The sequence below is a fragment of the Anopheles funestus genome, chromosome 2RL (assembly GCF_943734845.2).
Source record: "Anopheles funestus chromosome 2RL, idAnoFuneDA-416_04, whole genome shotgun sequence".
NCBI lineage: Eukaryota > Metazoa > Arthropoda > Insecta > Diptera > Culicidae > Anopheles > Anopheles funestus.
In genome coordinates this window covers 80186194-80199705 of record NC_064598.1, presented here as the reverse complement: position 1 = coordinate 80199705, position 13512 = coordinate 80186194, and the positions used below count along the sequence as shown (strand labels likewise).

General features: G+C 42.7%; 1 protein-coding gene across 4 annotated transcripts in view; it reads right to left on the bottom strand.

The window, feature by feature from the left end:
- LOC125760733 (protein outspread) overlaps positions 1-7269 on the bottom strand; it is a 191310-nt gene extending 184041 nt beyond the window's left edge. For all 4 annotated transcript variants that reach the window (XM_049421138.1, XM_049421139.1, XM_049421141.1 and 1 more), the window contains exon 1: positions 6209-7269. In XM_049421138.1, the coding sequence (XP_049277095.1) occupies positions 6209-6328 (120 nt within the window). In that variant the 5' untranslated portion in view covers positions 6329-7269. The remainder of the gene's footprint in view (positions 1-6208) is intronic.
- Between the last annotated feature and the right edge of the window lie 6243 nt (positions 7270-13512).

The following is a 13512-nucleotide window of genomic DNA, read 5'->3' as shown; positions in this document are numbered from 1 at the left end:
TCACGCATCCGTCGTGTTGAACACGTCGGTACGTTTGACTCATTTTCTGACTGAATCGGTGCTTCCTCCGATCGTTATGCTTACACCCCTTAACCCTCGCTTCAACTGACACAACCCTTATTCTTCTCCAGCTCATAAAGGGGGATTGGACTTTCTCTTTCAATATGTACTAAAAATAAGAAAAGAAAACTTACATCAAACGAAACAAGAAATCGAACGATAGAAAAATACTTTAACGATCGATTTTGAAAGGCAGGAAAGGAAGAATGGGTTGCTTGGAGGGATAGAGAGAAAGAGAGCGAAAAAAAATCACCTATGTTCAACCAATTGAAGAAGCATCACACTGAAAACACTGGCCCCAATCGACAAAAAAAACACATCATCACAACAAGTACTGTGAAGGGGGTGGGGGGGGGGGGGTGGTGTTGAGGAACGACAGGGGAGAAGCATTTGTCGAAGAACAACAATCACATTCCACGGTGTCGTAAAGAGATGACGGTACCAGTCAATGGCTTCTGGCCACGTGTGTATGCGTGTAGGTTCGTGTGCTTGAACGTGGAGACGCCACAGTACACCTTTCCCTTTTTTTTGTGTGTGCATCGTTCCCGCGCAGGTTGGGGCAGTTCATTGCACCGTACCGATCGATCGTACCCCAAAACCCCTGCTGTGAACGTGCCGAGGTGCGTTTGCGTTACGCACGAGCTAGGAAACACGCACGAAAACGTGCAGGTTGATGGCGGAATCAAGGTTAATCGAATCATGTGCGAGTGGCAAACAAATTTTAATTTAGTTGTTTTTTTTTTTCGACGTAAACGAATAAAGTGTACCACGAATGACAGTTTATGAAGCTGCTTTTTAATTTTGATTGGTTTTTTGTAATATTTATAGAAATATGCTAAAAATTGAAAAATAAAAATAAGCCCTAATTACAAAAAAAAATTATAAAAATATTCTTCCATCTTATTCACGACGATTCCTTGGAACCGATCAGATAAGTACAAAAGACAATAAGGAAATTAATTCATCAAAGTAGTAAGACTATCCGTAAGGCAGAGTATGCTGGCAAACGATCGAAGTGAGTAGCGAAAGTAATCGCCCTGCAAGCGATAGATTATCATCATCAATTCACTCATCATCAAAAACTCATCGTGACTTGTCGAACTTCTTGGGAAACAAAACGGAACGGTGACAGGGCGGATGACGACAATACATCGAAACGACCAAAAGATGCACGAAAGCACTTTCTACTTGAAAGCCCCCAAAAAAAAAAATAAACCCCCATTTCATTCCGTCAACCGAAAAATCTAACCTACCTCCAACCGGTGTCAATAATTAGAAAATCTCATGAAAAATGCTCTCCTCCCCATCCCATGTAATAAACCAGCAAACTGAGCTTTAGGTTGAAGCTTTAGAGCAGAAAGATGCAGGCCAACATATTCGCAATGAAAGTGAAACAAACCCGCAGCATTTCCAGCGGGCAAAGTCTGCGGCCACAGCTAACGACACGCCGTTAAAGGAAGCAGTAGCAGCGCAGAGCAGAAAAAAAGAAGCTTACAGCAGACTTTATATCGGCGGAAATATTCGCACCGTTGCTGGGGCCACGCGCATTCCGATGCGGTCAGTGCGCGAACTTGCCGATGGCGAAAGCATCGACGACCATTGGCCGCTTCCGGAATGCCAACCCGGTGTGCGGGGTTTGTGTTTTTTCTTTCGAGGGCGGTTCGAGGCTGCCCAAAAGAAAAGTAAACGATCGTTCGATCAACTTTTTCAAATGATCGTGCAAACGCGGTGGTATGTGTTCTTTTACGCAAAAAAGAAAACGCACTCCCCAATACCAATTGGGGTTGTTTTTGTTTCGATTTCGTTGTAATAAGGCTAACGCAAACAGAGACGAATTTGAAGAGGGGTTTTTGAAGAAATAAACTCCCGTTTTGTTTTACAGCAATAACAAAGGCTGGGAGATAAATTGCACAAACTGGTCGCGCAATGATTGTGAACTGTTGACAGGATACGTTCGGTTTTTTTATTTAAATTAAATTTGTTTGTTTTTCTTCGATTTCACTATCAATTCATTGCAAACCAAACCATGTGAAATTGAAAAATTAACATCTGTTGAAAATGCATTTTCAATTTTGTTCCAGGTGAAGGGCTGAAAGGAGCTCAACTTTAGCAGTATCAGCTGGTTTTATTATTAACCTTTCCCTTTGATCAGAGTAATTGTCGCCCAGGAAGCAACCCGATTGAAATGGTCAACGACGAGTATGGGTGAGTAAGAATGAGATGATGGCTTCTGTTTGTTGTGGAGTTTTTTCCCCGTTTTATTAATGTTCCATCGATCTGTGCCGCTAAAAAGCTTACCAGAGCGGTGACTACCCAAGGAAGATCGGAATAGTTAGAATGGGATTTAAAAAAAAATGGTAAAAAGAACGAAAAAATATCGTCAGTTGCGATCGAGTGAGGTATGCAAAAAAAGAACTAAATTTTATTTAAAAAAAAACATTACAAAAGGTATCGTAAAAAAATGTTTCGATATTTTATATGGTCAAACCCCTGACTTAATACATCTGAAGGGTTCAAAAATCCTACACTGCCTTTCTAATGCCTCTACCCCGCTTATATGGGACCACGATTAGCTTTCGCAACTGCATACGCGAGATCAAATATTCAAACCACTTTGAAATGCCCATGCCCCTTTGCCCCAAACGAACGAATAAACGAAATGCCCGGTGCAATATTCGACCGACCGCCGCCTAATGGTGGCGCGCGCGGTTCACAAATCGTATCGATTTTGTGGAATTTCTTCCCACACGAAACCTCGCGGAGAAACACGTGTTACACACCAACTTCCCGATCTCGAAACCATTAAAAGCGTTTGCCCCGAAACCCGACCTATGCTACGGCGCCGGTGTCGATTGGTTGTGTGACCCTTTTTTGTTTCATCCTATCGATCGTTCGGATCGACTTGGAAACATTCCATCAATTTTCCTTCCACTGTTAGTGCGGAAAGGAAATGCCCCTAATAAAGGGGTTGAGGGGGGGGGGAGCTCACCGGTATTGCCTCGACCGTGAACGGTTAGCGTGAGCCATTTCGCACCATATGCACACACACCCGTGACAAGCGAGAGGTCTCAAGTTCATTCGATTTCATCAGCCCGGCTCCATCATCACGACCCAATAAAGGTACGGTGCCTGGGCTTTTTAAATCCCGCCGTGTGAACTCGGCGATCTCGGCTGCAATCTGGGTGGAGAATGGTTCGGCATGTCCACCACCGGTAGATTGGTCACTTTCGGGTGATAAACGTAACCGGTGACGATCACCGTTATTAGGCCGGTTTCCGGTGCCTGCTGGTGGTGCACACACACACGTGTGGTTAACGAACATTGGTGCCATACCATTCCCGGGCTGAAAGCAGGTTACCGAATTTCGGCCCAATCGTCTAGATCGTCCATGACCCGGTGTGTGCGAGAGCATAGTTATTAGTACACCAATGAGAAGGGAATTCGTCGAGACCTACATCGGGAGACACAGATATTGTGGCACAAGAGCGGAAAAGATTTTGAGGTCAATCACAGATAAAATTAACCGTGACAGAGAAACCAATATCCAGGAGTTCTGGAAAAAAAGAAATCTACACTACACTATGAGACATCCAACAAACTTCACTAATCTTCATTATGTCGAGCTAGTACTTGTGAAGATTTCTCTTCTGATGTGGGTAACTCTAACAACATCCCCAATGATCACACAACTTCCTCACATGCGTGGCGTCAGAGTGACTTAGTCAGCCTGCTGCCGAAACCAACACTCTTGATGAAGGAGTTCGCGCGAACTCGCAGGTAAAATACACCCTGTTGCTCATCCGCTACCGCTTAGGCTTCATTCGAAACACCCTGCGAAGACTTAAAACACATCCTCAAACAATCACCTGTACCACCGGATTGCCCACCAAACCCACCTCCAAGATCAAGAATTCGCTTGGCAAAGTATCTCCGCCAAACCAAAACAAGCAGAAAGCAACCTAAAGAAACAAGCAACGAAGAAACGTGTGTCCCGCTACAGCAGCAACAGCAGTTCTGCCGAAACAGCTGCCCCCAAAAACTATCTACAAACATCTTGGCAAAGTGCTCTCGTCTCCAATCGTGTTACGCCGTGTTTTTTTTTTTTGTTCTTCGCTGCCTTCTTCGAGAGACTGTTATGTTGTTACAAGCGACTGTTGTCCTCGTCGTCGTTATGTGGTGGTGGTCATCGACACAACCCTTCTCCACCTTCAGCAACTTCAATTCGGTACGGTCAAGCCGTTTTGCTGTTTTCCACAGATTTTTGGGAGATATTTTTTGGAAGTGGTTTTTTTTTTTGTTGTTGCATAAATTATGCTCCGCCGGTGTCGAGTCGCCGGGATTTTTTGGGTGCCCAATGTTCGCCCAACGAGGGTTCCTTCAACAAAGTCGGGAACGCGTTAAGAGTGAGGCCGTTTTACTTACGGTCCTCTCCAGATCAATTCATGCGGTGGTGTGCTGAAGCATTCTTTTCCATTCCGCTCAACCATCGAGGTCAGCTGTGGGGCAGAGTCACCTTCAGCTTCGACGAGACCCTGACATCGACTTTTTGAGCGAGCATTCTGACCGGTCACTACCGCACATTGGCGCGTAGTTGCCGTGTGTTGAAAGATACTTTCCTCACTCGATCGCGATGTGATTTTTACAACCTTTTGACCCTTTTGGGGCACCGAGAGAGAGAGAGAGAAGCGAAAAACAGTACCATGGCCAATGCGGACGGTGAACAAAGCGAAAAAAAGATCGGTCAGTAAGGCGCGACCAAGGATTGGGTCGCAACGATCGTGTAACCCTTCTTGGTTGGACGCAAAAGAATTTCATCACTCCCGTCATCCCGATCGCTTTCGCGTACGTGTGCCTGGTACGTACGCCTGGACGAAGGCACAATTTCTCACAGTAGAACACAAGACGGAAAAGAATCTGCAGTCACAATCTGTGCACAATGGGTCACAACATCTTGGCCCTTGATTGCATTCCCGCTCCGTTGCGTGTCGTCCGCGTGTTGGAGTGGAATCGTTAAAAAATTTCAATAAACCACCGCATTCGTTTCATCGTACGATCTTACCCAATTATGTGCTCGTTTTGTTGGTGTGTCGGCAAACAATTTCACGGTACGACACCAAACCAAATCTGAAGTAGTCATGGTGCAACTAATCTTGTAATAAGCTACTTCCCGTGGAACGCACATGTTTGACCAGAGTTCTCAAAACTGAGCATTTGGAAAGGAATTTTTAATTTATGAGCAAATTTATAATTAAACTCTAGTGTTGTGGCAACTGGCCAGATGACATCATTTGCCAAATATTTGTTGGGGTAAGTTCAAAGACGATGACGAAATTCAGTTCACACAAATTCCCGAATTTCACTACCAAAAACGGAAGGGCTAACAGACCACCATCTGGGGCTGGAGTTGAATTTCGAATAGCCATAAATCAGTTGCCTAATCATACGCCCCCAAAAATCGTTGCTAGAGTTACTCACCCAGTTCAGTTTTTAATCACCCCATACCCCACATCGTAACGATTGCGATAGAAAATCCGTGATAAATGTCGTAGATTAAAATTGGAATCAGCGGCGCCACGGGCAAACGATATCGCGACGATAAAGGAATCGAATTTCTGTGGTTGCTTTTGGTTCAAAGTTTTTGATAACACTATCCAAAGTCGGTGATAATAAAATGTAATCAAGGCATGGTAATAAATTTAGACAATTTATTGTCACTGCGTGCAAAGGTTAAACAAAACAAAAAAATCCAATTCGCAAAAGAAAAGCGATATTGCTTCCAAATAAATTCTCTTTCGCCGAGTTGCTTTCCGAGTGAAGAATAATATTGTGCCCCAAAGGAAACAGATGCAACAGCTGCACAATCGGTTGCAAAAAACACCGAAACAACCGCTTCTGCTGCTGCTGCTGCTGCATATTGCATTTGCATCTGCATACAAAACACCTACGCACCAACACATGTGCATAATGCGTGGAAATAATTTCGAAATCGATACATAAACGACCGATTTGGGGGGTGAAGAAAACCGAGAATGGGGACAAAATTGAGAATAAAAACAGAACAAATAACAGACACAAAAAAAACCAGTGTCTCTGACCGGATTCGGCGATTCTACACCGTTTTAAAAAATCGACTCCGTTCAAAACTTACCCGATTGCATTCCAGTGCGGCCGCACTATGCTCCTCCCGCTGGCGGAAACAGTGCGTGCATTTGCTCTTGTTGAAGATGTTCGGTGAAAATTTACGACACTCGATGTTACGGCTTCCCATGTTTGCTCGAAATTATTATTGCGTTTAACGATGGGTGCAGCGTAAATGGCGTAATGGAAAGATGGAAGGGTCGGAAATGCACGCGCACACACACACACATTCACTGGGGTGGGTGGGTGTAGCAAAATGACACACAAATTTCTTTCACTCGTACGCGCGCACACAAGCACACTCAGACGCACACAAAATGCACACTAAATTTCAAAAAACAAAAAACTTCACTTTGCTGTTGTAATTTTATTCTATCACTTCGCTCGTATCAGATGGGATTTTTCTTTTCTTGTTGGATCACTTGCAATCTCACCACCCTTGGAGATTCACTTCCGGAAGGCTCGGAAGCCTTCTTTACGCGATCGTACACTCGGGATGCATTTCGTGATCCATTACTGCATGTCGTTCTGACCCTTTTTTGCGGGGTTGTTGTGTCGTAATTGGGGTTTTTTTACTATTTTTTTTTATTTTTGTTTAATTCTCAATTCCAGTAATCATCTCCATCGAGGAGGTCGGGTTCTAGCTCAACAAAAAAAAACACACATTTACTATACTTAATTCACAAACGTTATCAACGGTGATAGACGTTCACGTCAATACGCGATGCACTTGACAGGTGGTGGCGGTTGAAATGAGATTAAAAGGTACAATTATTTTATTTTTTTGCGTTCCCCCCTTTACAGCAATAATGCTTTCGTGAGCTGTTTTCAAGTGCACTTTGTAATCATTTTAATTTATTTGTTATCACGGTTAAACACTTTCCACCATCATGCGGCTGTTTAGTTCAACAGCTTTACTTTTCGCTTTATTTGCTTTATTTAAAAAAAAACACATTTACACGCACCACAAAAAAAAACAAGACAAAACACTATCAAACCAAACACTCGTGTACGGCACAGGGCGCCAGACCTGAATGCACCTGCACTGCACTGAAAACCGTTGTTTTGGAACTGGAAAAAGGAGAAAAAAAATAACAACAAACATTAATGTAAGTTGAGCATTATTATTGTTGTCTTCTTCTTCGTCTTCCACGTAACAAACCCATTTGCAGGGAAAGCCAGCGCAATTGACACTCCACTTTCAACTACTGAAACTGGGCATCAAAATCGTATCGCCAATCATTCCGGCCACTAACGAAACACCGACTCGTTTTTTTATGGAGGCCACAACATTTCCGGCAAATTGTTAACCATACAGAGCGCAAAAATAGAAAACACATGCGTTGAAAAACAAAAAAAAAAGCACGACGCAACCGATTGTTTTGATATCGATGTGGTTTTCTTTCTGTTTGTTTGATATGCGTGTAGCAAAACACGGGTTTACACGATGGCACGTGCAGATGTGGGGTTGTAGTGCCAAAAAACACTATTATCAGTTTAAGCCGGAAAAGAAATCTTGTTGCAATTTTCCTACAATCTTTTTTTTTCGATCAACTTTTTTCTTGTTGCTATTGGCTGCGTTCGAGTGCTTTTGTTTTGATGCTGTATGATCGCTGGAGATCGAACCACTTGTTCCCTTTTTGTGTGTTTCCAAAGCGTGTGTTGGAGGTGATTTTTATAAATTCACTTAACGTTCCAATTGCTGTCATATTGGTATGCTTTATGAAGTTCATATGGTGGTGTCTGTAGCTTTATTGTTCTTTACGCTAATGGCTTTCTTTAGTATCACTTTAAAAGGAAAGCTAATTAATATTTAATTTATTGTCATTAGTATTCTTCACACAATCCAAAACTGTGATCAACAAACTGCATCCGAGGGGATAAAAAATAAATTGAAACAAATTGTGCACCCGCGTGATCATCAAATGCCAGAAAAAGAGCATAACAATAAAGTGACAGCGAAACGCAATTCTCCACAAATTCCAACACACACACACAAGCGCGCGGATCAACCGCAGCTTCCAAGCGCAACACATCCAAAATGCGTACCCTGCACGCAACCAACACACAACACCAACTCGCACATACCGAGCGACTAGAACGTTTTGTTTACCAACACGCACACAACCGGTCGCACACAATCTCTACGCACACAGTGTCGCCCCAGTTCAACGAAGGAAGGCAAGAAACCAAAAAAAAACACACACGCACACGACAAGATCAGCAGGAAACGTAAAAGAAAAACAAAATTTACGCCATAAACGCACTTGCGCTCACGTGCACGCACGATCGTGTTTTAACATTAGATGTACTCTATTGCTTTTCCAGTTGTTGGCCTACTAAACAAAAGGCCGATGATATGATCACCGGCGATCGTTGTGTTGTGACACCCGAGGTATGTAGCTCGCCGTCTCGATACAAGCGTAATAACAGGTTCATTTCACAATGTTCGCATGCTTGGCTGTAGCGACGATCGTCAGCATGATGATAATACACAAAAATCGAACGAACATTTCACAAATATTTTCACCGCCTTAGGAGAATATGGAGAGCGTTTGACACATTGCACAAACGCACACTTAACTATTACACTTGCGCACCGCTTCATTAGCTTCTCCACGAGGTCAAAGCGATCGCTTGAATCATGAGGCTGCGAACTAAGAAACACTTGCTGATCGATCTTTAGAAAACAATAGAAACTTGCCTCGTACGTTTTCGTTGTCACATGTGCTGGTCGTTGGTCGTTGAATACAGTTGCATTCCGTGTTTTTTTTTCGAACGGATACACCGCGTAATGTAATGCTCGAAGTGTAATGGTAAATAAACCGCACACTGCGAATTGCTACGTTGATGTATTGAATCTCGTCGCGCGCTGCTGAGACACACACCCGACGTCGTTGAAAGCTAAATTTTTTTTAAACCTACAACCAGCCGGATCTTTAAACAGAAGCGTACAGCCGAGAGCATTTGAAAAGCCGAAGTCGGTGGAAGAGCGAGAGCAACCGATGGTGGCTTCTCGGTCTTTCATACGCGCTGCTGCATGAAAACAAACGATTCCAACAGCCGAAGTTTGTGTGCAAGCGAAACGACGCATGTACGATGCTCGTGTCGTTTCTTTCTAGTTCGGTTTATGAAGCTGTGGTCTTAGCGTTTCACTGTGCAGCTTTTTAAATTGTTAACCAAATTATCAAACAAAATAATACAATATATTACTGTTTTAATCAACAGAAACACTTTTAAATGAATCATAAGCTCGTGTAAAAATTCAACAGCATCTACTAACCAACGTAGGATCTTTAAATTTGAGAGAAAATGTACCTTTTCTGCGGTTATTTTCAATGCGAACCTAAACTATGGGTCAGCAAGCGGACAAAAACTATAATTCAAATTTTGAAAGGACCTTAAACACTGAAGCAAAGTGATCGTTAAAATTTCGATAGTGAATAACTTTACTTAGTTTTATGATTTTTTTTATGATTTATGTTTGAAAAAGTTAACAAATTATTAATTTAAAATGTAAATTAACCATTAATTACAATAAAAATAGATTCTCCTACAGAATGTTTCTGGTAAATCAGGATACTTTTTTGATCCTTACACTATGACTCAAAATTAATGTGAATTGAGGCAATATTTCAGTTTAGATAATGATTTACAATTTAAGTTATATGAATGTTTAAGGAACCATGGTAGATGCTAGAACAAACTGGCAAAATATTTTTTTCTTTGGGTAATTTATAAAAAAAAATTTGAATGACAATAACGCTTTAACTAGTCCTAAGCTTTATAAAATAATAACATAGCTAAGAAATTGTTTCTAACTTTTTATTTTAAATTTATTTGCTTATTCGTACAGAAAATTGGGAATCGAAATCATTTTGTTTTATTCTAATGCATTTGAAAGCTGTCCTGTTGCCTAACTACGACTAATCCAGGCTAAACTGTTGGTAGTAATAGCCTTTCAATTCGCTTCACATCGTCCCCAGAACATGCGGCAACAACAAAAACACAAAAAAAGCCCCGCTGGTACAAGAGATCTTATCAACCGCCTTCTGAACAATATATTAATCCCCGTTAAGCTTATCATCGCCACTTACGCGAATCGTCAATTTCTTTGCCACCTTGTTGCACTTCGCGGCCGCCTCCTGAATCCTAATTCCTCGCCCCCTCCCATCATGACACATAATTCTTCCTTCAATCACAGCACGATCTAGCCGATGTGCTTGCGTGGCGCAATCGTAAGGCGCAATAGAACGGCGAACCCGCTACGAGCGTAAAGTGAAGAAAGCATAAGGGGAAAAAAGCAAACCCCGAACAGGCAGAAGCGTCATTGATGGAAAGATTTATTGCACCCCGTACGGTGGCATCCCTCATCTCATGCCGAAGCCGTCGCCTTCAGCGCCATCCTGCCTGGAAATGGGTTTGATTTGACAATCCATCCTCCCGGTGCACACGCGCGTTTCGCGACGATACGAACCGCCGGGTAACATTCTTGCCATCGTCCGGACCAGCCAAGCTACGGTAGCATAAGAATCTGTGCTGCCCGTCGAGAATGTTGTTTCCCGTGCGAGCGATGTAGCTTGTCAGATTAGTGCAACATACTGGGCACAATCAGGTGGGGTGGGAAAGAGGTGGGGATGGGCGTATGCGCGAAGGGGAAGGGCACCGTCAGTACTTGCACGCTTCTTACGCATTCGGGTGCTTCCGCATCGTCAACGGTGTCCGATGCATGGAATGAGTTCAAATTGTTCTTCAATTGCCACCGTAACCTTCTTCGCCGATGTGCATTGATAAACGGGCAGGCACGGGTACTGCTTGCCTCTTTGAGAACCGTAAAACGATCGACCAGAGTGAGAAGGGCTTTAGAATTCCAAGCGACTCCACCAGTATGGAGGCTCGAGATCGATCGGTCTTATCTTCGCGTGTGCTTCCACCGAGATTGCGTGGAATCTCTTCCTGGTCCGCGGGCCCAACCATTGTCCGATGCGAATGATGAATGATGTAATCTCTTACCATGTCCGTACACCTTCGCGTTGGCCTAGTAACCATCTCAGCCACCAATTCCATTGCGTTCTAAGCCTCGGCACCTCGGAACGGAATCTCGCGTATGCGACCTTCTCCCAATGAGGACAACGTCTCACCAAGAACGCACGGTTCCACTCTTCGAGTCGGCCTACTGTGTCCCCACGGAAAAACGGTTTTCGCGCACACATACACCAACAAAAGCAACAAAAAAAAGAACGACCCGCTTCTTTTACGATACGATCAAAAACCGACCCTTTGGCAGGACCGATCGGATCGATAGCCCGCGAAGGTTCGTAATTCATCGCAATGAACCTGTCGTGAAGTTTTGCGGCATATGCACACCAAACGGTTCAGGTTCTCGCAACGGGACTTTAGTATGCAGGGAGACCCTTCCAACGGTGTGTGTGTTGGTGTTGGTGTCTCAACGGTTTAACTCTGCTGAGAGCATCCAGGTTGTTTTCCGAAAATTCTTTATCCCCACGTTGATGCGACAACTTCACGCTGGACATCTTCGCGACAAGCTGAGGGTAGATGAGATGTCCGGCAGTTGATAAGCATTGCAGAACTTGGTCAGTAACTCATTGTGGGCTGCTGGAAGGCGAAAGATCTCTGCTGTGAATTTCGACTGACTCACGATCTAACCATCTCTATGCGTGGGTCCGATTCTGCCTGCGACCCATCCTGACCGGGTTCACATGCACACGATGGGAGCTAATCACCGCTGTACGATCTTGCGACATAATTCACCCAGTTCCCGCACCAAATCCACCTGGAGAACTGTCTTATCTCAGTGAGAGAGAGAGAGGGACCACTGTGCGGTGATCGTTCCTGCATTCAAATCAGTTTCAAATGCACTTGCTACCTGCGCAAACATCTCCCTCAAAACCATCTCCAGACGGTTCAAGTGCTGAAATGCAATGGAACATTCACTCGATTTCTATGCGCGGTAAAGAAACGAAACGCTTATTTTTCCCTATTTCCTCCCGACCAGGATGATTAGGACACGTGGGTAAGAAAGGCACACACATATACACATTCCCTGCATAAAATACCCCCCAGTCGGTGGAGAAAGTAGCCATTTGCTGTGAGATGCTTGCCAACTGACCAACCGCGATACGCGCGATACGATCTTGGAACGTCCAGGCCGTAGCCGTGGTGGTGGAAAAATTTTGATTAACTCCACACAGCCTCGTTACGGATACGGTGGTGTGGACACGCTCCTTACAAACAAAAAGAAAACAGTTTGCTAACTCCTACCGGAGGATAAGCTGAGAATGTGTAACCTACCGTTGGTGATGCTTTTATTCGTTGCATCCACCCGTTTGCATTCCTGTTATGAAGCTTTCTACAAAGCAAAGCAAAAAAAAAAACATGCCTACAGGAGAAAATGAATGAATTGCTGCCAGCGTTCGATAGCTTCCAGCAGGGGGCATTGCACTCGATTGCAATCCCAGCAGCCGGTGCAACGATATCGATCGTCACACAATAGTTGCATGATTGGATCGTTAAACGGTTACGCCGGTCACAGCTTTTCGGGGCTATGGCTAACGAAGTGATGTAAGAATCGTTACTTGATTTGTGAACTGTTTGCGAATGGAAAATTTGGCAATAAGTTCGATCGTGCTGCAAACGATCGCAAGTTGACGAAAAGTGCCTGACAAATTGAAAATAGCAATCAATTTGATCGATTGCTTTGGTGCTGCAATGTGGTAATAAGTTATTTTATGTTCTCATGTGACACAACAGCACATGACATAATGTACTGTAACACTTTATTTTCGTTTCCAGTAATTATTCAGCATGTTTTAATGTATTTAAAATGTTGAAACTTGATTCAAAAGTTTTCAATTCTTTTAAAATGTTTATCGTCTTTGCTGTAAATATTTCTAGTTCCTAGATTTGCTTTTATGTTAAATACATTTATTTATACTTCCTATATATATATATATATGCTATTCCTTATATTTATTAAATTATTTCTTTATTTTTTATATTTATGTTGTAACTTTATTCATTTTATTATCGTGTATTTATGTTTTTTTCTTTTTTAACTATTTGTTGATTTTATTTTCACGTCCTCTTTTATTTGTATTGATAATTATAACTATTTCTTGTTCTTAAGTTACTTGATTGTTTTTTTATTTCTAAGGTGATAATTTGTTAATTTTCGTTGTCTTTTATTGTAGTACAATATTATTAAATTAGAAGATCCTTCTTTATTTTTTATATTTATTTTTTACTTATATTTATTCACATTTTTCTTTATTTCTTCTATTAATGTTGTAGTTT